General features: G+C 39.7%; 1 protein-coding gene across 2 annotated transcripts in view; it reads right to left on the reverse strand.

The window, feature by feature from the left end:
- nol4la (nucleolar protein 4-like a) overlaps nucleotides 1-24,997 on the reverse strand; it is a 46,933-nt gene extending 21,936 nt beyond the window's left edge. The window contains exons 1-4 of one of the 2 annotated variants that reach the window (XM_046871656.1): nucleotides 22,064-24,997; nucleotides 21,521-21,906; nucleotides 4,353-4,505; nucleotides 789-900 (exon numbers count right to left, since the gene is read on the reverse strand). In XM_046871656.1, the coding sequence (XP_046727612.1) occupies nucleotides 789-900; nucleotides 4,353-4,505; nucleotides 21,521-21,862 (607 nt within the window). In that variant the 5' untranslated portion in view covers nucleotides 21,863-21,906; nucleotides 22,064-24,997. Of the gene's footprint in view, nucleotides 1-788; nucleotides 901-4,352; nucleotides 4,506-21,520 lie in introns of both variants that reach the window. The other variant, XM_046871655.1, reaches the window with a different exon arrangement.

Below are 24,997 nucleotides of genomic sequence, written 5' to 3' on the forward strand. Positions count from 1 at the left end.
AGTTCTGTTGATGCTAGAGCATCTGCTGACACTGTCAAACAGGCATAACACAAATCTGTCTAATATCTGTGAAATGTAGAATGTGAGGGGACAGATTGCCACTATTTCATAAAAACATCCCCTTTCAATGTCTCCTTTATCTGGATTAAACTCAAAAGGAGACAACACAGAAAATCCACTTCTGCTGCAGCTTCAGAGCATTTAGAAATAAACTTTCACAGGATGTAGATTAGTCACTTACTAATGACTAACAGCAGGCAGGCGTCATTTCTCTCTGGTAAAGGGACTAAAATAACTAAAGTTCTGCATGGTAATAGGACAATATACATCATACATTTAATCTGAAACCAAAATTGTTTCATGCAGACATTAAATATATACCACTGACTACTACTATTACATAATATGTTCACTTACTATGAGTTAGTTCTCTTAGAAGAACATACTGTTTAGAAGATGAACAATGGGGCACCTGTTCAACAACTTATGATTGCACATTGAGGAGCATTGGTTAAATGTGAAATGTTTTAGTATATTTTCTAATCACAAATGTGTATGATTAGTAATACTGAAATCATTTCAAATGGTATTTGTGCACTTATTGCACAAATTTATTTATTGCAATATTGTTTTCAAACTTGTATGGGATAGAGTAATTTTCCTGTATTCACAAACTACAGTGATAAGAGTCTGGATCCTCTGGTGAGGCCCTAAATCAGAATAAGTGTATTTTTACATGTAATATTCAAAATCAGACTAGAGTTCATGGTTTAAATGAAGATTCAAACCTTTGAACTCTGCAGTGCTGGGGTTGATGTGCATCCTCTTCTGGCATTCCCCACAGCTCATCAGGAAGCGGGTCACAGCCTCGCGGGGAAGGAAAGCGTATGTCTCTGCAATCTGGCAACCGCAGAAGGAGAAAGAAATGGGGGTTAAGGAGATGGGATGAGAGGATGGAACAGATTAGAGGCATCTTTGTAGGGAATGTTGTCTATAAATGCTGAAGGGCAAAGATGGCTTGTAATATTTGACTTTAATATTCGATTTCATTTGATTTATTGATTATCTGTACATCTGCATCCCCTGCACAGCAGAGCCGATTGTCCTCTGTGATCTTATGCCTGACCTTTTTTACACATCCCCTCTCTGTCCCTTTTTCTGCTGCAGCTGGTTTGTGTGCAACCTTCATGTACACACAGATCTAGAATGTGGGGAAGAGAAAGAAAGCAGAGGCAGGAGGCTCATCAGGGATGCCTGGTTCTCCTGATTCGGCCTCAGGCTGCACAGAGGGAAAAGGCCACCCAAGGAACAAACATGCACTTCCCAGAATGCCACAGCCCAAGACAGCCCTACCATCACAGTGTGCCTGTTGTTGGACTCATAGGCACGGCCATGCTATAAGACCTGACAGCATTTCTCTCCGGGGTAGAGTATAAAGAAAAGGGATGAACCCCAAATCCTCAACACACACAAACACACACACACACACACACACACACACACACACACACACACACACACACACACACACCCAATGCTCTCGCCTTCTCCCTCCCTCCCTCTCATTTGTCGCCTTGGTTTTGAGAAACATGATGAAATAATTTGTTCCTCAAAAAGATCCCTCACACGCTGAACAAACATATGAGGTCTGTAATTCAATCTAAAATATTACCACGGCTACATAATATCACCACAAGAGGGCAGAGTTGACAGACAAGACAATGGGTCAAAGGGACAAGTCTTAAATTTGTAATGTCTCACAGAGGAAGTGTTGACTCCCTTCTGTCTGCACTGACCCCAAATTTCCTTTCATTTTCACATCCTTTCAGGTGCCAGGTGAAACACACCATCTTCAAATTTAGCCCATATCATATCTAATTTCAGCCTAGATTGTAATTATAATAACTAATCAGAAAACTCTGACATATACAATGCCTCCAAAGCATTTAAACTCCCAAACAGAAGTACATTAAAGCAAACCATTCTAAAATGGCTCGATTGTTTTCTTTTACCATCTCTGTCCAGAGGTGGAGTTGTGATAAACAACCTATCACCATCAGTCATGGCTAATTACAGCCAATCAAAGCCTGTTCAACCACAGCAAATCACACCAATCACAGAGCATCTCTCCCAGTCACACCTCATTTTAAAAGTCACAGCCAATCAACAGACGTTAAGGACAATAAGATAGCGGATAGTGTAAGTGATGGACAGTTGTGCGGGTCTCTGAGGGACTCGATGTGCCAAATGTCAAAAACAGGCCTATCAAGTGGCTAATAGTTTTAATTAGGTGATTAGTAAAGAGCCTGATGGGGGTGGAAACCTGACACCTGCTTTCACACACTGTGAGATTATAGCTCAAAGACTACAGAGATTTTCACGGGTATATTTTTTTTTTTACATTACTCCAATGCAAAAGCAATTCTCAATCAACAGATACCAGATGTAAAGATATAGCAAATATTATTACGACATATGTGCGTGTGTTACAGAGAACATACTGAGCAGGTGCGTACGCACATACGCACACACACACACGCACACAATTTATATATTGTAATTTTCTAAACTATACACCAGATGTTATATTTGTTTGATGTTTCTGCTGCTACATTTATAATCTACCACATATGGTTTACAATCTGAAATAATTTGCACTGTTTTGCTCATGATCCCAGTTGTATAGTTATGGCAATTAAATCAATAGGTTTCTCTTCTGTGTAGTTTGTCCAGCGTATTTGTGTTATCAATTAGATTGATCAGCTTATCATCATCGCACCCCAAATTGGTTACAGGTTAACAAAAATCCGAAGGAGTGCTCAACTGGGTTGTGTTTAAACAGGAAGTGTGACTAAAGTGTCATCTAAATTCAGAATTGGAAAGTATATAATTGGTTAGTTGAGGTTAAAACCTAGACTTTCTTTTTATGGTAAATAAAACATTTTTAGGTGTCGCGAGTGTCACTGCAGGACAACATAAAGATAAAGAAGCATATTAGAGTAGAGTTGAAGTGCGTACACCTCAAATTAAAAAACAACACTTTAAGATTTAAGTAAAGCAAAACAATATGCACAACTGCTTTACAGAAATCAAAGGAATCATCTTTCACCATATTGGTGTCCATGTGTTTTGTATACCAAGAGAATCCTGAATGTTTGACCCTTCTGTAAGGGGTCAGGTGAAGGGTTTAGTTGTTCTCTTAGAGGTATTGCTACAGCAAATCAATATAATGTTTCTGACTGACCAGCTGACCATTCATTTCATTATGAAACCCTTCTACCAAGAAGGGAGTGACCTTTTCCAGGGTGACCCCAGCCTCATCTAGGACAGCATGGGTTCTCAGTGAATTGATTGATGAGAAAGAAATAATCTTTGATATAAAATTGTTAAATAAAACTAATCGATAAAAAAAATAAATGTGTATATAAAATGTGTTAGACAGCACTCTCTACCGTCATCATTAAAACACATATTGAGGTAATATCGTTTGGAAGAACGAGATTAAAACCCTCTCTCCGAGAGTTAAAACCCTCTCTGGCACTCTGAAGCAGTTTTTGTGGTGGCTCAACACCTGGCTGTGGTTCATAGTGGCGCAACACCTTCAAACTCTGCAAATGGATTCTTCCTTTAATTTGACACATGCCTGTATATACATTTAAAAATTTTTTTTTACATAAAATTGAGATTAGATAGTATGAAAAGTAAATGAATGAATACAGTCTTTAGTTTCTTTCACTTCAGTAATGTCCTTATAGGGCATCTCATTGGCTGAGAATGTGTGAGACAGGGTGTGATGGAAAGACGGCACAAAGCAAAGAGAGGTACTGAAAAGATATTAGCTCACAGAAAAGCAATCACTATATGCAGATGCAAATGCATCACTGCCATGTAATAGTTTTAAACGAATTACGCATGCTTAACCATGTTGTTCAAAACTGATAATATTTAAATATCTTAGAATGGTGTGAGAACCATTTAAAAGACATATTAAACATAATTGCTTAGCTTGCTATAATCATGAAATAGAGAGAATTATTTAGTCAATGCAGTGTTTTTTTTCTCATTTGCAAAGTATAATCAAACTATAATTAAGTGTCTAAATCAGTTAACAGAAATCGAGATTTGCCTTCCATTTTTACTTCGAATACCATACTATGAAACGCTTCAATGCACTGATGTACTGTCACTTACTAAGAATTCTGAATATATATATATATATATATATATTATCAGAAAATAAATGACAGCAGAACAAAAGCGATCTGTTTCAGCCAAATTATTAATTTCCTGTGTGTACATTTGTGTGTATTTCAGTGTGAGTTAGTGTTAAAATCTGTGGCATTCTGCTTTACCGCTTTGTAGGTCTTTTTCTGGCCAGCGTGTTTGGGTGCTCTTCCTGGATCTGCACCCATCTCCACATGCATTGCATAAATGATGTCGAAAAAATCTTCCACCACTGCAACACGCTTCAGAGAACTGTCCTGTGACTGTCCGCCATCAGAGCACTGCAGGCCAAAGAAGACAGAAATCATTAGAGGACATTAGATTCTTCATATGGACGAATTTCTATGCTACTAAAATCTGCTTTCTGGAAGAAAAATGTGCTGCAGAAAATTCCTTACACAATCAACAGGTAAATTCAATAGGAAGTAACATTTTAAATGGGCAACTGTATAATATCTAAAAATTGTAAATGTATTATATGCCACATATACTTTTTTTGTTCAAATAGTGTGAGGTTTGTATATCATTACGAATACATGGGAGCAGTAGATTCTGATAAACAGAACAATATAAGGTGGCATATTTGCTGGAACTTTTAATTCACAATTATAAATCAAATTTACACAAATGTAATGAATCTCTATGTTTAAAATTCCAGTATGATTTTCTTTCTGGCCCTAAATAATGAGATAACTGAACTAATATAAAAATTAGAGGCATTTTATGTATTTGAGAATAAAAATAACTAGACAGTGCCTCACTGGATCTCTGATGAATTCCCTGAGCATATCCTTGAGTCAAGCCTAATGCCTCCACTAGCACAAAAGGCCTTGAGAACAGGGGTTGCTGAACTATGCAATCCACTCAGACAAAGACAAAGAGAGAAAGTGAGAGGCGTGTGGTTTTGAATGCTTTTCCTATTGCATTTTAAAAATAACACAGTTGTTTGCCACACTTGCCCATTGCCCCACCTCCTGCCACAGACCCCCTTTAAATACCTGCTTTCCATCCTCATGACCTCGTTGCTATGGCAACTGTCGGTACTCTTTCAGGCAGGTGTGTGGGGCAGCGGGTCATGTGACGCCTGCTGAAACTCTGATTGCTACAACAAGCGCCTAGCACCTCCGTCCCACACGGGCCACATTGTCACCTGTTTGTGCGTATGCGTTTTATTTTTTTCATGTTCTTGCTTTCTTTGTATTCATCCTTTGTTTTCTCGGTTCACATTTATGTCCCATAACCATTTTGCAGTCTTATTCACTGCCGTTTATTTACTCCGAGGCCTACAATAATTTTGGTCCACATTGGTCTATTTTATGCTTTTAAGTCATTTGTGTACTGTCCATTCAACAAATTTACTGTCTACATGTAAACATATTATAAACATATTATTTCAATGCTTGATTAAGAATGGTTAGATTTCTTTTTTAGAGACTTGAAGCAGTATGTGTGTGTGTGTGTTTGTGTGTGTGTGTTTGTGTGTGTGTGTGTGTATATATAAAAGCATACATGGTAAGCAGTTTCTTTCTTCTTTATTTGTTTCTTCCTTCCATCATATTCAATACTCGCCTTTGTTCTTTCTTGCTCTTCTTCTCTAGTCCTTTCTACCAGATATTTCCTTCCCCTCTTTGCTCGCTCCTTCTATCCATCTATCTCTTTTTCTGTCCCAGTACCTCTTCCCTCTGTTTCTCTCTCTTGCTCCTCTCTCCCAAGTGCCAGGTAATGAACGTTCCTATGGCAACTAAAACCAATGCGCAGAGTGGGTTCGCTTTAATCCGGCCTTCTCTAGTTGTCCTTCCGTGCATGGGCTTTTACTCCGAATAGTAATTATCACCTTTATGATATTCCTATTAGAGAAAATATGTGCGATTGTCCATGGCTTCAACGCAGTGTTCAGCAAAGCATGACAAAATGCGATGTACAAATGTCAGGGGTTTATGGGGTACCGTCCTGGTTTAGTGTTCATTTGCTCTGTTTCACTCTCATGCGCTCGTCCTTTCCCTCCCTCCTTCTCTCTTCCTCCCTCTCTCTCTCTTGGCTAAAAGAAACTGTTTCAGAAATAACCCCTTTAGGACACGATGTGATGCAGACTTCTGTTCCTTTGAGAAGAAAACCATAGCTTTAGCTGCAGGCAAGGAGTTTGTGTGTGTGTGTGTGTGTGTGTGTGTGTGTGTGTGTGTGTGTGTGTGTGTGTGTGTGTGTGTGTGTGTGTGTGTGTGTGTGTGTGTGTGTGTGTGTGTGTGTGTGTGTGTGTGTGTGTGTGTGTGTGTGTTGGGGTGGGGTGGGGGGGGCAGTGCAGGGTGCAGGGGGTTCAGCCTTAAGATGACTCCATCTGTCCTACAAACATCCCCAACTCAACTTAATTCCTCTATTTCAGTTGTTTAACACACACACACACACACACACACACACACACACACACACACACACACACCTGTTTCCTCAATTTTAAATCACATAAAAAAGGGCTATATAAGTGTGGGCGATGTAACTAGGTCAAGGAAGTTGACACCTTCGGTTCATTCATGATACAACCAATGCTAATCTGACCTTAAACTAGGGCTTGTGGCAAAAACACACACTGGCTAAACCAAGTGAAAGTGATGTGCTGATTTCAGTATAAGATTTTCCTATGGGCTAGTATTAGATTGTATGCTAACTTCATTTGAGTTCAAACTGTAAAAGAAAAAAATGTGCATTTAATAAATTCATAATATAAACTCTCAAAGAAAACAATTCGAAACTACTCTGGGCCTCCTACACAAACATTACTTTCTTACTTAGAAGCAGAGCATTATTTGTCAGTGCCTTAAATACATACGGGTGCCATACGGGTTTCTCTAACATTGTAAATAACCCATGGCTGCAGCATGTGTCCCAGAGAATAACCTGGAGTTTGTAATAATCTCGCTAAGAGCACAAGCAAAGATAAGGCTAGCTGAACAGGCTGTATCACCAGAAATGATCTACACCATGTGCTCAAAGATTATTATTTCTATGTCATATAACTGCCTGTGCATTTGAATAGTTGATCATTAAACAGCAGTATAGTGGCACATGGTACATGTGCGAATATGTATCTGCATCTCAGAGGACAAGCAGCTGCTTTAGTGGGCCAGTGAGTGTGTGGTTTCGTCATTGTCACATCATTTTAAAGAAGCCCTGTGAAATGTCAGCAGCAGCAATCAGCATTTCTTTGCTAAAGCTCTCTGGCTTCTCTCTCTCTCTCTCTCTCTCTCTCTCTCTCTCTCACATGCTTTCTTCTCCACTCATCCTTCTTCTTACCACTCGCCTTCTAAACCCCGCTTTCGCCAGATGTGCCATATTATTCATCCCTCTTATCCCCTATCCTGCACTCTATACCTCACATCCTTTTTTTCTACATTTCTCTCTCTCTCTCTCTCTCTCTCTCTCTCTCGCTCTCTCTTTCTCTCATTCTCCCTGTCCTGCTCCAAACAGCTCTGTTGCTAGGATACTGGTGGAGCTGATTGGGCAAGCGGCCGCCTCCGACCCCCCCTACGGCAGTCTCACACATGTACACAGTGCACTGACTTGCTGAACAGTCCTACACACAGGGGTAATAGAGACAGGGGCCACGTTGAGGAAGCAGCTGGGTCACTCACATGTATACACACACACACACACACACACACACACACACACACACAGCAGCAGCATTGACTCAAGGACCTTCCATTGACATAATTATTAATGCAGCTTAATGAATGTTATGCTACACCTAAATCTAACCCTAACCATAACCTGAATAACCAAAAGAAAAACGTTTTAGCTTTTCTTTTTTCTTTTTTTTAAATATAAAAAAAAAAACATCTAAAAAAAAAAAAAAACTATATATATATAACAGTTTATAACACCTAATAAAATCATAAGACACTTTTCACCTATTTTCTGTCTCTTTTCTGTGTATGTAAAACAATCAGGAACAGTGATTTACGTGTACTGAGAAAATGACACAAACCTGTTTACTAAAAACACTTTCTTAATGCAAGTCTTAGTGGAAGAGTTGTTTAATTCTGTTGATAAATGTTCATGTGAATCATATATTTTGTAAAACACTTTTATAAATTCCTCCATCAAAGGTATCTGCAAATGTAACTCTAAATCTATAGAATAATTTTTTTCACAGAACAGTTTTTTTCTGTTGGCAAAATCCATGATTATGAATTTCTAATATAGACTTTCTCTCTCTCTTTCTGGTTAGAGTCTAATGGTTATGGTTTTGACATCACAGTCCATCATTGGGTTTTCTAAACAACTATTGATTGGCCCATTAAATGCACATAAGCATATCCATTCTTTTATTAGTATAAACCAGAATGAATAGATGAGACTGTATGTATGTTATGATAGATATTCAGTATGTATGTATGTATCTGAAACGCACCGAAATGATACATAAACTATGCTGTGCTATACTAATCATAGACACATTTACACCTGCAACATTCTTATTTGTTCAAAAAGATTTTTGTTGAACAACCCAAAGCTGATTGTTCACACTCGCAATGACGGTCCTTTTTTGTTTTATTTTATTTTATTTATTTTATTTTGCTTATTTAATGTACTTTTATGAACTAGAATCCTGCAGTAATTACTGCAACATCAAAAGATTTGCCAGAAATTATCATATAAACTAACACATAATATGACCCATATATTAACACCAGCTGCAGTCACAATGCACTCTGTATTCTTTTTTATTATCTTCAAAAAGTAATGCCCAAAACATGAATCATTATATGCCTAGACATCAATAATTCAATTTGTTTGCTTGTGTGAGTCATAACATACAACATCCAACTGCAGGCGCTTGGTAAAAGCAGCTGGGAATGAATCAGAGAGGAAGATGACAGGTATGTAATATATGTTTTAAAAAAAGGTGCTGGGTTACGCCACGTGAAGCAGATATGTTGGGGAGTAGGACTGAATTGAACGATGCATTCTGATTAGCGCACTGCAAATATTGCAACAGGTCACCTCTTAAAGACCAATCTTCCCTAGTCAGCCCATCAGCAAGAAAATGGAGCAAAATTGAAAAGCCCTCCTGTCCACAGTGGGGAGCAGAGAAAGTGAGAGGCAGGGAAAGATGAGCGTAAACTGTTTTTTTTTTTTTGTGCTTTTCCTCTCCTCCCCTATCCTTAGGTCTCCATCCTCCTCCCTTTTCTTGTTAGTTCATAAAGCCCCTTCATTAAATCCACATTACGCCTTTGTCTCTATCACTCACTGTCTCTGTTGTCCCTCCTATTTCCACGTCCCTCAATAGCCTTCTTTTATTATTCCCCTCCTCTCTGCCTCTATTTCTCTCTTACTCTGTCCCTGTGTAAAATGATAAGATATTGTGTACATTACAAACTAATAAGACTTTCAACTCCACCCTTAAGTGACATATTTCCCATGCCCCATATTACTATCTTCATTTCATTCCTGTGAAGATTATTATTATCACAGCAAAGCTCACACTCACTTTTCCGCCCCAACTATTGCTTTGTTCCCTACTGCCATTATCATCTTACTGTAACACTCATCTTCAGGGGCAATTAAGCTTTTTTTAACTACTTATTCACAATGGACCCTCTGGTGGATTCAGTCTTGATTTCCTGGTACTGCAAGGAATATATATATATATATATATATATATATATATATATATATATATATATATATATATATATATATATATATATATATATATACATACAAAATGTATAATAAAACAACATATAAACCAAAGGTGTTCTGATATTCTTAGATATCAAGTGAAATAAAGTCTGTGCATCCCTGTTCAAACTGCAGATATCTTTGATGTAAAAAAAAATTCATTTATCCACTTTTTCCCACTTTTAAGAGGATATTACCAACTGAATTTGATAAACCATTTCAATGAAAAAAAAAAGGAAAAAAATAATGGAGGCATAAGTGTACACATACATTTATTACTGGGCATGTGCTTAGAATTATCCAATCAAATTCCAACTCAGAATTTCAGAAGAAATTATCATACAGATGTCATCTGTGAATTGATTTTGATTAACCCCAAATGAAGACCAGTTGTTTCTATAGGATTTTTTGGGTTTCATCTGACTGCTGAGACCATAGATCTTACAAAGCTTGTTCGAGATCTCATTACTAAAAGCATCTCTCAGGAGATGGGTAGAATAAGATGCCAAAATATTAGCTGTACCATGGAGGCCATAATGAACAAATAAAGAAAATTGGGAATCTCAGTGACATTAACAAGAGCAGGATGTCCCTACAAATTTGATGAAAATAAAAGATGAAAACATATCAAGAGAAGCTGCCAAGAGGCCTACAGTAATGCCAGGCACATAGCAGGAATAAATCCAGGTTAGGATGCCAGTCCATTGCATGGCATCTCATACACACACACACATACACACACACACTCACACACACACATGCACAAACTCATTCACACCAAGGGGCGTTTCAGCGCAGCATATCCACTTACCGGTTTGTTTGTTAAAACAAACATGTCTGGCCCAAAATGTCACCAAAAGTCATTGTCAAATTTACATGCTAGCGCTGGTTTAAATTTTATTTTTTGCACCAGCTCTACTTCACCAATATAATTCATTAATAAAGGTCTAAAAGCCAATTAGAAGCTGGATAGAAAGTATCACCAGAATTTCTATTAAATTCCATGCGATGCAATAATGAATTAATCAGAACAGAGTTTTCTTGGTGTTTGTTGAAATTTGTCTCTGTCTTTGTAATGTTAAGAGCACATGCTGAGATGTTAGCATTGTGGCCTTGGTGTCATGGAATAATTGCAGGGGGAACGGACAATCACAGAGACAGACAGGTCCACAACGCTAATGAGAGACTGCAGAGCCTAATTATACACAGAGGACGATGAGAGAGAGATGGAGAGATGGGAGAGAGAGCCATGGGGGTAGGAAGGGTAGCAAGGGAGTGAGCCACTCTTTTGTCCCACTGCAGCATGCTCCCAGAATAGCGAAGAAGATATGGAGAAGGTTTTTATTTCCTCTCTGTATTTGTCTTGCACGTAAATGCACACACACAGGCTGAGCTGCTCAGCATGACCAACAAGCTGGCAATTCGAACTGGGATCGTGTGTTTGATAATCGGTGTAGGTGCACATATGGAAGCAAGCCTGTGTGTTCTTAGTGTGTGTGTGTGTGTGTGTGTGTGTGTGTGTGTGTGTGTGTGTGTGTGTGTGTGGGGTTGTGTATGTGGAGCAGAGCGCCTTCTTTCTCTGGCAGGGGGGAGGCCCTGGAGCCAGTTAAAAATGGTGTTAATTTCTCCTCCTATGGGAGACAAGAACTGTCTCTCCATGGCAACAGAGATAGGGTGCTGAAGGGAGAAAAACCAGAGCAGCGACCCTCTCGCAGTACCACTCTCTCTCTCTCTCTCTCTCTCTCTCTCTCTCTCTCTCTCTCTCTCTCTCTCTCTCACACACACACACACACACACACACACACTCGGAGGACTTAAAGGCAGAAATGTATCCAGGAGCCACATACACAGGAAAGGACTCCCATGGTATAGTCATTAATAAATATTCAGAAGCGCACATAATTACGAGTCAGCTCATGAAAAGTAAAAATACATGGAATCCTAATATAAAAATGAACACACACACACACACACACACACACACACACACACACACACACACACAAACACATACTAAATTGGCCTTCAAGGACAGACATGCACATTGTGTGACACATTCTTATTCTTCCACCCACATCAACATAGCTTTCTCTTCCATTCTTGAATTATACACATTGAATGAACACTCACTTGGTCCTGCTGCATCTGATGGGACAAATTGAGGAAAGGAGATGGGGGAGGAGAGGAGAGAAGAGGATAGGAGAGGAGAGGAAATTAGGGGAAAAAGAGGAGAAGAGAGATTTGCCCATGATCAGATCACCTACTCTAACTACCTTTTCACACAGAAAACTATAAAAGATGAGACTGAAGTGGGTCAATCAAACAGGGTGTGTGTGTGTGTGTGTGTGTGTGTGTGTGTGTGTGTGTGGGGTTGTGTATGTGGAGCAGAGCGCCTTCTTTCTCTGGCAGGGGAGGCCCTGGAGCCAGTTAAAAATGGTGTTAATTTCTCCTCCTATGGGAGACAAGAACTGTCTCTCCATGGCAACAGAGATAGGGTGCTGAAGGAGAAAAACCAGAGCAGCGACCCTCTCGCAGTACCACTCTCTCTCTCTCTCTCTCTCTCTCTCTCTCTCTCTCTCTCTCTCTCTCTCTCTCTCTCACACACACACACACACACACACACACACACACTCGGAGGACTTAAAGGCAGAAATGTATCCAGGAGCCACATACACAGGAAAGGACTCCCATGGTATAGTCATTAATAAATATTCAGAAGCGCACATAATTACGAGTCAGCTCATGAAAAGTAAAAATACATGGAATCCTAATATAAAAATGAACACACACACACACACACACACACACACACACACACACACACACACACACACACACAAACACATACTAAATTGGCCTTCAAGGACAGACATGCACATTGTGTGACACATTCTTATTCTTCCACCCACATCAACATAGCTTTCTCTTCCATTCTTGAATTATACACATTGAATGAACACTCACTTGGTCCTGCTGCATCTGATGGGACAAATTGAGGAAAGGAGATGGGGGAGGAGAGGAGAGAAGAGGATAGGAGAGGAGAGGAAATTAGGGGAAAAAGAGGAGAAGAGAGATTTGCCCATGATCAGATCACCTACTCTAACTACCTTTTCACACAGAAAACTATAAAAGATGAGACTGAAGTGGGTCAATCAAACAGGGTGTGTGTGTGTGTGTGTGTGTGTGTGTGTGTGTGTGTGTGTGTGTGTGCATAACATGCATGCATGACTGTGTGCATGTCCTTAGACCAACTATCCAATATATGATGGGTTCCATAAGGAAAATAAATTTTTTCCCAATTAAAATAAACTAAATAAGTATAAATGTTTACATTTTCATGCTACATAAGGTTAAGATTATGTTTAGATTTTAGTATAAACTTAGCATTAATTAGCTACATTAATAATTATGTCAATAGGTAGTCTGTATGTAAAAAGCATATCGGAATGTTGGAATATTTGTCAACTGATGCCACGCTGCTGTAACAGGTGCTTATTGGATTCCTGTTAAACCTGTGTCTGTTCTGGAATCCTGTTTTTTCTAAGGAATCCAGCATCACAGGACAGACCACTAGCATGGCCTTAATTAACCTTCCGAAACATATCAGTTTGCTGAATCAATATTTGGGAGGTGCTAATAAACTCATTGGCACATTATTTATAATGTAAGAAAACATTCACACAGTGGAGGAGGATAGATACAGTATAAAAGATGTGTACAAATGCTCACAGGAAATTAGGAGAAACATTCAGCTGACCGACATTTCACAGTCTCGCTTGTCAAATGGTACATGGTCAATGATGTCTAATCCTAATACAGTCCTGCTGTTGAAGAAACAACATGCAAAACTGCTTGCGTTAATGCAAATCATTAGTAAATAAAAGGGTCTCTACTGAAACACTAAACATTAATCAGTTTTTCTTTCTTGATAAAAATGGCTTTTTTATATTTATCATTTACCATAATGTAAATATGTAGTATAGTAACATGCTAAATATGATTATACACTTATTATGAATCCAGAAAGAGAGAGCGAGAGAGAGAGAGAGAGAGAGAGAGAGAGAGAGAGAGAGTAATCAGGCTTTTATTTCCTTATATTTACATGTAGATGTGTTAAAGAACTTAGAACATGGCCCCTTTTGTTTAAACTCGCTGGTTATTTAAGAGATCAAAAATATAAGACTGACTGGTGTTGCTTGTTGCCTGGTTAGATTGATTATTTAAACAATTAACACTTTGAAATTTCTACTTTTTTTTGCTATTAATAAAGGATAAACCAAAATGAAGACCAGAGAAATGTCTGTGAAAGAGTGAAAATCGCTCCGAACAATAATTGGACATACTCCAATGAAATGTCCTAAAAACATTGGTAACCAACATCCAGACAAATAGAACAAGTCAGCCAAATTTTCTGCAGTTGATGAGGAAAACATTGTGAAAGCTATAAGGAGAAACCCCAAATCAACAGTCAGTGACATCACCAACAACCTCCACAGGGCAGAGATGAATGTATCACAATCCACCATTCAAAGAAGACTTCAAAAGCAGAAACATAAAAGCCTTATCGCAAGATGCAAACCAATTACCAGTATTAAGGACCAGAAGGAGTCAGAAGACAAACAAAAGGCAGACTTTCACAGTGGTTTTACACACCTCACAGATATTAAAGCTGAAATTATGATCAGTCCACTCATTTTCATCCTGTATTTGTGTGTGTGTGTGTGTGTGTGTGTGTGTGTGTGTGTGTGTGTGTGTGTGGACATACTAGAGAGAATGAGCAAGAGAAAGACTGTAAAACTGATGAAAGAATAAAAGAGAGATATGAGAGATTTTAGTAGTACGAACTGTAGCTGTCTGTACCCTGAGGCTTGGAGGCAGACTCTGCTCTTTGGCTTCATAATGTTATTCCTACTAACCATCTGTCCAACTGTTCTCCAAAGTTTAATCCCCCAAGGTATGAAAAACATTAGTTAACTAACATTGATCACTCCCAGTGATCATGTCTGAGTCTGGTTCTTTTCAAGGTTTCTTCCACTTCATCTTTTTTCTTGCTAATGTCACTTTTTGGCTTGCTCATTATTGATAAGTGTAAAATATTTGGATGTCTGTAGAGCTCATTTGTGACAATGTCAATGTTAACAAGCGCTATATGAATAAAATAGAATTGAATGAATTTGTATCAGAGACTTAGATCAGTGATCAGTGTTATCACACACAAACACACACACACACACACACACACACACACACACACACACACACACACACACACATTTGTCTTTTAATAGAGAATGTGGGTTGATCACAATCATATTTTAAACTGTTACAACTTAAAAGGAAATGTGCAGTGTGTCTGCAGTACCACTAAACTGAATAAAGATAAGTAGTCTGAGCAAACAAATAATAATAATAATAACTATAGTCATAATTCTTTCTTAATTTAAGTGCAAGTGGTTTTGTGCTCCCATGTACAACTTCGACTTTAACTCAAAAGACTCGCTTTAAATATTTTTAATCTATATTTCTCACTTTTAATTTAGAATTTTTTTGTCTTATTATTATTACTTTTGCTATTATTATTAGTAGTAGTAGTAGTATAGTTGCAGATGCATCTAAAATGAAAGTGTTCCAATACTTGTATTGTATCATGCATTATTATTTCTTCTGCACTTTGTTTATAGAAGCTTATTAAATATTGATAGAGTTTCTATTTTGCAAAATTAATGCATTTTAAATATATCTTTAAAACATTTTTGCTGGAATAACTTTATTATGTTTATTACGTCCTGTGAGCAGGTGTTTTCTCCCTAATGCCGGACACCCTGTACAGGTTGCATTTACACCTGCCTGAGATCTAATCCCAACAGAAGTCAAACTACTGCCAGAGATGCTTTAGCTGATCAGATCACATATCAGAATGTGCACTTACACCTGTTTTTCCCTAAAAATTTTATCATATATGTTGTTCACCTAAATAAATGTAACTTAGCAGAAAACTAGATTGTCAGTTAATAGGATGTAAGGTGGCCTTAACAGCATCCTGTAGGGTGCATGAGGCCATGAGCCAAGTACAATGAAACACTGTAGAAAATGTGGCGTTTGAATAGCCTTCAAAAACATCCAACCTCAATTCCATAGAAAAAAATTACCGGATTATTTGGAACAGCACTTTAAACACCACAAAGTCTAGCTGTATTGCTCACCTTTTTCAGTGGAACAGTGGACTAAAATGATCAATGCACTGGCTATGGATTAAGTATTAGGAGAGAAAACTTTCGAGAACCAAGCTTTGGATCAAACCAAAGACCCTTTGAACCGTGAGGCAGCAACGCTACCTCCTGCTGCCTTTCCAGTATTTAGTCCGTTCCAAAGGAGCAGCAGTAAGGTGGATTAAAGGTAGCGTGAGTAAGTGTATAGGTGATTTAATGTTAAAAGTGGTGCTAGTAGGAGGCTTGAGTACACTCACCTCATCTGTAGCTCCCTAATATGGAACAAGACAGTGGACAAATCACATATCAGAATAGATGTTCTGCTAAAGTATTGGTGGCTTTTGTTTGAATGAATGCTGCAGTCTAGCATTAAATATGAATAACAGTGGCATTTACATCGTAGATGCAAAGCATGTGTTGAACAGTATACTGATGCATCAAATAGTGAGATTAGACATGTGTGTATGTGTTTGCAGTGTCCACAGTCCTCCTCTCTTTCTGCTCTAATCAGGCCATAATGAGAGATAAATGAGGTTGCACCCCCTCACTGGAAACAGAAAGCTCTTTCCTAATAGTCCCAATAGCAGAGATAGAGAGAGAGAGAGAGAGAGAGAGAGAGAGAGAGAGAGAGAGAGAGAGAGAGGAACAAAAGAATACAAAAGCAAAGACTAAAAGATAATATTCAAGAACAAGACAAAGACGGAGATAAATATTCTTAGAGATAAATTGAGTGAATCTAGAATCCAATCTTGTAACAATCCCTGATAGACTGCTTATAAATAGATATAATTTATCATTTTATGACTAATTTGTAATTCATCCTCTGTGTATGATGCACATGTAGATGCCAGAATATCACATCCGCTGCCACTGAACCTGTTTCTTTTTTTCAATGTCGCTACAAGATCTACATAAGTACACATGCAGGCACATAAATAAATAAAGTGGGTACATTAACAAAAGACACTTTTATTACTCATTACTTACTATTATTTATTACTTATTCTATAACAATTCTTATGAACACTGTGTCAGACCTAATGCTGTCTTTTTTATTTCCTCTCCATTTAGTTAAAAACCACACAGATGACCTTTTTGCCCCTCCCACCATTACCCATCCTCCACTCTGGCCTCAGCAGAACCCCGTGCTGTCAGTACTACCCTCCCCTTTCAGTGAAACTTGGCACACCCAAGGAGCAGCTGCATGAGAGATCACACTCCACCATTTCGCTGTGTGCCACACAGCACTGAAGCTTCATCTGAAACCATGGCAGCCTGTAGGCCTCGCACCCCGAGCAGAGGGGAGCGGATAAGGCTGGCCTCACATGGGGCAGGTGTCAGGGGAAATAAAAACGGCACAGGGTTTTGGGGGGGGGTTAGGGTTATGGCTAAGCAAGCGAGGATAGGAAGATAGGATTTAACTTTACCTATGTGAAGTCAGTTTGTTTTTTCTGTTTGATGCAATGATGTTGTGCAGATAAGGATGGAATAGTGTGTGTGGTGGAAATAGAGACAGAAAGAGAGATCTGAAATACGATCTGACACTCGGTTTATACAAAGTGTCGTTTTGCCACTAGCTGACAGCAGAAACAGGAAACACATTCTCACACCCATCTGTCCCATTAGAAAATAGAAACTAGACATGCATTACTTAAGTGCAAACACAGAATTCAAAATGAAAGAATGCTTTTTTAAAGGGTTGAATAAATTCACATTGGGATCACTGAGTTGACACACAGGGAGTTTCATGACCAAAAATCTTGCCTGTCTCTTTTTAATGTGACATCTAGTTCCCTGTAGCGTTCCAATTATTTGGTTCTGTCTCTTGGCTTGTAATTTAATTCGCACAAATAGGGCTTGTTGTGGGGGGATCGCCAACTGGTTTAGCCATTAAGAGGCGAATAAAATTGCACAAATTCTCTTGCTTCATGGGTAGTTTTACTTCCTCCAGAAATGCCTATGTACGGTGACAGTCATGCTGATTGGAAATGAATTGCTGTTATGCACCACAGGCCTATAAAAGAGGAAGTTAGCATATTGGACTCCCCTTTTCACTGCCAGTAGGAGTCTGTGGGCTTTTTGAGGAACATTTCTGCGGGACTAACCCCTCACTTCCTTGTCATAAGATAATACAGGAAGTAGACTGAATCATGAGTTCTCTGATTCATGTGTTCATCGGGGTAGCTTTTTTTTTAATGACGTTAATGTTCACAGTTTTAAGCGTAATTTCCCACCTTGTTTATAGTGTTTCTATTTGACTGGTTTCGTATTATTACTATAATAATTATTGGTATTATTTCTGTCAGCAGTACTTGTCCTTTTTTCCCAGTTGACTAACTTACTCTTATGTGATTGACGGTGCTTTTTCATGGCTCAGATGTAGCTTATACATCATTTGCTGACAGGAAGCTGTATTAGACTGTGTCACACGGAGGCTCCGCACAGGGACAGAATGATTGATGAAGTGTTAAACAAATTGGGGCATTAGAGAGGTCTCAGTGGTGCTAAATAATAACAGTAAATGGCAGTAGTGTGCACAGCGGTATTTTTTTGCCATATTCTGCCCTGATCTGAATGTGCTCAGGGAGTAACATGTTGAGCAGACAGACAAAAAGGTGTGGGTATGTGCTTGAGTGAATGGCACACACTTGTTAAAAAAACAGGGCCTTAAGTATTTAAGTCCTTAAAGAGTTCTTTACTTTGTTGCTCTTTTGACTCCCTTGGGTTTTGCTGTATGCAGAAGCAGGTTGGTAGAACGAAAGACCATTTAAAAGACACTTGAAATCTTTTTTTAGGACTGTAGAGGTAGAAAATACATGTTTGTTGTCACTAACAGATATGAAAAGGGTATGAATATTTTTATAGCATAATCAGTTGTGTGGGTATTTAGGAAATTGGGAGTAAAGCACAAACCATGCCACAAGCAACAAAAGCCCTTTTTGTGTCCAGTATTATCCATGGAACTAGGCAGCTGAAGACAGGTGGGATCACATGGTTTGTGGTTTGAGAATAATTTGTGGTTAAGGGACCTATGGTGCTGTTACTCACTGTGTCCAAACATTTCATCTCTTGGCCTGTTTAGATACCTTACCTGTGTGCAAGAATAACTATTTCAAATGTTACTATGTTCCGAGTTATGCCTCATTTCTCTTTAAGAGTCTCTTATAAATTAAAATCACGTCTAGAGACACCTCTCTGAGGAGCTGTTAAAGGGTCGCATAGCAATTATCTGCTAACAAGGCTTTATCTACGCTAATGTACTTTTGCTTATTTTTCAAAAGGGAGAATGACAGATGGAGGTCTGTAACACAAAGTGAACAAAAGGACCTTTTTCACACACATAGGCAGTCTGTATTTAAAAATCCATTTGAATTGTAGATATCAGAATTGGCCTGCAACGTCACTTTTTATGATCCTCGTGAAACTAGAGTGGTACCTTTTTTCCCCCTCTCAAACATTGACATTTAGGAATTATTCTTTACCAGATAATCTTTGTGTTCTTCTTAATTCGTATGCGTCTTTCTCTGACTTTTTGGCTTGGTCAGGGAAGTTAGTTTCAGCAGGCTGACTTCAGTTACCATCTCACCCTCCGGCCAACACAAAATGGAGCTACTTTCCAACACATGTACGGTAAACATAGAGACTGGGAGACGGGTAGGTCACGTCTGGTGTCAGGGTCTGGCAATAAGTCACTAATTAGTAACTTATTTGTTTACTAACACACTCCTTGTTTTTAGTTTGTAAAATTTTAAAAGAAAAGAATGTTCTAAGTGATGTTCTAAGAATGTGTTTTTAGTCACTGCACTTATCCTTATTATTATTATTATTATTATTATTATTATTATTATTATTATTATTTTGCCAAAACAATAACAAGAAAACGAGCTACAACACTGAGGGCATTTTAATCTACAACAATTCATACCTCTCCACCAAAGTCATATGTAAAAAATGAATCAAGTGAATCGTATCTCTCATTAGTGTTTTCCCCCAGGAAGTCTTGTCTACGCTGCCTTCGTGTGCTAATTATTGTAAATACGACTCTCTTCAAGTCCTAATTACAGGTGAGAGCTTGAAAAAGAACTAGAACGGACTAATGATGGCAGCATCTCAAAGGATTTTAGTGGTCAGTCATTCCCCTCTCATTTTCCTCTATGCCAAAGAACATTTTGGTCATTCGCCAGTTACCTTCTGCATGTAGAACCACATTTCAGTGTATACCCACCGTAAAGGAATTAACTCCGTGTGGAAACCATAAAGAGAGAGAGAGAGAGAGAGAGAGAGAGAGAGAGAGAGAGACCATCTCGGGTGCATTTGAATGAAGCGCCAGTCCTGGGATGGTGAGAAAGAAAAAAACCTGCCTGGGAGACATGGAAAGCGGAACAGGTAGGTTACCAGAGCAACGAGTGGAAACTGTCCGCTCCGCCCATGTCTCCACCAGGACAATGCTCGCGCTGTGCGTGCCGGTGTGTGTGTGTGTGTGTGTGTGTGTGTGTGTGTGTGTGTGTGTGTGTGTGTGACTTTCTGTGTCTCTCTATCTCTCTCACATACACACAAACACACACACTTTCTCTCTCTCTCTCTCTCTCTCTCTCAATTACACACACACACACACACACACACACACACACGGTCTGAACGTCAACAAACAGACGTTGTAACAAACAGTTTGTGTGTGAAGGCGCCCTTTGTACCCTCATCGGGCTGAATCGAGATGATGGGGTAATTGATGTGGTATATACAGTAGGTTGCGGGGTGTTGGACCTGCCCCTACACGCGACCCGCACAAGTCGCACCGGTGTTCTCTGTTTCAGCGTCGTATCACGTGTATAACAATAGCACTGGCTGTAGCCACTACGTATATATGTATATATATAGTGCTCTTGTGCATGCACGAGTCCACCTTTTGACATCGCGAACCTCTCGGCATGGCCTACACGAGGGAGGAAAAGGGCAGATTGACGGATCTTTGCTGGTTGTGATGCTGGTAGGAGATGCGGAATCCGGGACGGCAGTACGCGCGCTCGCGGACGTGCGGTTTGCGTGCGTGCGCGCGTGCCTGCGTGTAAGTGGAGAGAGATGCCGCTACTACACACGCAGCCGACTATTGCTCCGGCGTTGCTATGGCAGCGAGGGTCTCGGCTAAGGGGCTCTGCGTTCTGGCCGGTCGACGTGATCAGCACACGATCGGTCCAGTGATGGAGAGAGAGAGAGAGAGAGAGAGAGAGAGAGAGAGAGAGAGAGGGAAATAATACGAGCACAAAGTTCCGCGGAGGATGTTCCGAAAATGTTCGGCTGATAGTTTCAGGTTATCACAAAGCACAGACAGAGTAAGTGATCCAGTTCACGGGAAACGAAATCCCCTTAAAAAAAAAACAGGTGTCAAATGCTAGAGAAATGCACTTTACCGTAGATTTGACAGGGACGTAGAGCACGGGTTTCCCCGGAGTGCCTTTCTGGTTGTGCTCTCCGAGCACGTTGCTCCCGACCTGGAACCCTTTAGATTTCACCCAGAATTTGAATTTGGCGTTGATGTGGCTGTTGTCCACGTACACGCCGTCCGCCTCCTCGTTCTGCAACAGCGTCTGCATGATCTTGTTGTATTTCCTGCGCGTCACCGTCTTGGTCTTGCCCGAGTCGCCGTAAGTCCGGAGGCACCACTCCTGAAATTCACTAAACATCTCGGCCTCGAGAACGACCGGACTTCGACTCCTTTTTGTTAAATCCGAGCACGGCTTCTTGGTGGCCATGGGCTTCCTCTTCCTCTTCACGAGTGAGCCGGTCGGGCTCCTTCCTTTCTTGTTCCAAAAAAAATAGACAAAAAAAAAAAGCTTTGCTGAAAGAAACGGTGGCGAAACTATAACGAAATGAAGTAACAAAACCGACTCCCTCCCCCCTCCTCTCCCTGTCCCACTAAGAGGATGATTGAAGATGAGGACGATTTTTTTTACCTCGGCGAATGAAACCTGGAAGAAAAGAGGAAGAAAAAAAAAGAAAAGAAAAGGCGTGCGCTCGTTTTGGGAAGCCGCACACCTGTTTCTCTCTACCGTCCCAGACCGCAACGGCAAATGTCACCCGCACTCATCATACCGCTCCGAGAGAGAGAGAGAGAGAGAGAGAGAGAGAGAGAGAGAGGAGGGGCTGTCCTAACAGACGGGTTAGGTTTTCTCCCACCTGTGCGCAAACGGTCTCCTGACCGAGCGCGAGCTGAGCAGAGTGAGACAAAACCCCGTCGCGCGAATCAGCAACAACAAAGAAAAAGGAAAGCGGGGACACGTCTGTCTCATACCCACACAATCAACGCTCTGTTTTCCACACACACGCCCCAGGACGAGGTTTCTGCACAGGTATACCACCCTCCCCTTCCACCCGGGGGTCCCACTGATCATGAAGCGTGCTCTATTCATTGCAAAGTGTTGTGCATTACACCTTTATTGATTAAAAAGCCTTAGACGGTATAGTCGCTCCATCCACCTGTTTGAATCAGCATTTCAGTGCGCACTGTAAAGAACACACCACCTTCAAAATGTACAAAAAAACATTAACCGCATGCACAAACACGCACACAAGGAAAAATAATGCATTGCTTGATAGGACAGGTCAAACTTTGGGCAGCGTAAACACGCATGTGACCAAAGATGTCTTTGCGTCACTGTTTTAACGTTGCAATGCAGGGTTAGGACACTTAAGCCTTGTGAGTCAGGGTGTAGTGTTTTTAAAAGGAAGTCCATCTGAAATGGTTTTGTATTGCTGCTAAGAGCAACCTTGCTTTGACAGGTTGAACAGAAATGTGTTTAAAAGTGTGCTCTGCCTATATGCATTTGTGTAGTTTCTCTCAAGGTTTCCTCCTTATACAGTACAATCTCAGGGGTATTTTCCACTGGTGTACTCATTAGGGAGAAACATATAAGGATCATTTAAAGGCATTCCAACTTTGGCATGCTTTGGGACGATGTGCATTGTTCAAAACGCTCTACAAATAAAACAAATTATTTTAGTTGAATCTAGCTAAAATTTAATAAATAAATAAATAAATATCTTTTTTTTTATACTTTCATCATCCTTAGTGTGTCTCTCCTTCCATCTTCTTGGCTAGCAGGCCTAGTTAAAGTAAAAAAAAGAAAAATTGGAAATGGCAGCTAGATTAGCATCATCGTAATAGTTCATAGCACTACAGCACTACTGTTGTTTTTTTGGTTATTTATAAAAGTGTAATTTGTCATCAGAATATAAAGCAACTTTTCTTACTGTATTATTTTGTTCTTGAGTGGTGAAACTAATTATTTCTTCACTCATTTGCTACAACAAAGGAGTGGACTCTGTTTGAAGCCTTTATCCTGGATGAAATATTGGATTTGTAAGCATGTTCCTTATTTTGTGTACAGCTTTTGGTGTGTAATATCAACAAAATGCACATTTTTAATTCTGAATGTACTGATACACACAGACAGATGTGCTCCATTTGGGTTTGTTTTGGTGTTCTTTAACGAATTTTATTCACTTTGTAGGTTTCCGTTCCATTCGCTTAGGTAGTCGAATCTATCATCTGATAGGAAAGCATGACAGGATGTGTGCATGCGTGTCTTGGGTTCTTGGGTAGTATGTGGTGTGTGCATTCATATAATGTTTTGTACTTTGTGTGTATTTTTTTAAAACTGAGTGTGTGTGTGTTAGTGTGTGTTCTGGTATGTGCTCTGTGCAGTGTTAGCGCTCCGGGGCCGTGTTGAAGACCATGCTGGGACTGCCGGTGATGTCGGCTGCTGTTGCTATGACAGCAGCTCGGCTCAGGCTCCGACTCCGGCTCTAACAGTAGGAAATGCAGAGCAGGACAATCCGGATCAACTTCAATGATACGCCTCCTCTCTCCTTACCAGATCTCTTGGTCTTGCACCTAACATGCATTATATATGTTACAACATACTGTATATGAATGCAAGAAGACTCATTCTATATTTAAGGGTTTTTACATCTCAGAAGAAGGACAACTGAAGAACCCTAAGGGTGTACTCAGGAAGTTGCAGCTCTTTGATGAAACCCAAAAAGCTTATTTCATTCAGTACACCAGGGCTGGCCATTGTGCTCCTATATTTCAGTTGAGCCTTGCTCACAAATTACAGGAAAATCACTGCTATTTGTTGTCTAAAATGCAGAGGCATCATTTTTTATTTGTTTTTGATGCATGGGTGGAATGGATTTACTCTGTTCAGGTGAGCTTGGATTTGTTTTTTTCTTAAAGCCAGAGTATTTCTTGGAGTTTCATCATTTTAGAGAGAAAGGCAGATTAGCACTGCCTTTGTTTGTTAGATGGTTTTTGATTTTTCTTGATGGTGGTTATGAGGCACCGATTAACACCTTGTGCCGCTGCTTAGCAATCTGAGTGGCCTTGGTACTTGGCTTATCCCAGTCCTTTCACATTACACCCTCGAGCCATGATTAAAAAGCTGTTAAAAAGATGTTCATTTTCTGCCTTTGTGTGTGTTTTCAGTGATTTACAACGTCTCACCATTTTGATCTTTAACACAAACATATACACACACACCAACAGCCTTTGGCTTATTTGGCACATGGGTTTTACACCTTCATTCAAAAGCTGCATATGCAATAGTGAATGGGAGAATGGCCACTGCCATAGGTTAGTGCAGAACTTGCAGCTCAATTGGCATTTGTTTTATTTGGTGCAATTGTGCCAAATACCAGCCTGATTAAAAAGAGAAGAAGAAGAAGAAGAAGAAGAAGAAGAACAGACCTCCACATCATGCTGGTTCCACCTTCCAAAGACAATTTCCTGCTAATTGAACTGCAAATCTTTTTCTTTTTTGCCACTCTCCATCTCTTTTTCCCTGCTGCTCTGTGGTTTCATCTTCTTTTATTTTATACTTTTATAC

The sequence above is a fragment of the Silurus meridionalis genome, chromosome 17 (genome assembly GCF_014805685.1).
Source record: "Silurus meridionalis isolate SWU-2019-XX chromosome 17, ASM1480568v1, whole genome shotgun sequence".
NCBI classification, from domain to species: domain Eukaryota; kingdom Metazoa; phylum Chordata; class Actinopteri; order Siluriformes; family Siluridae; genus Silurus; species Silurus meridionalis.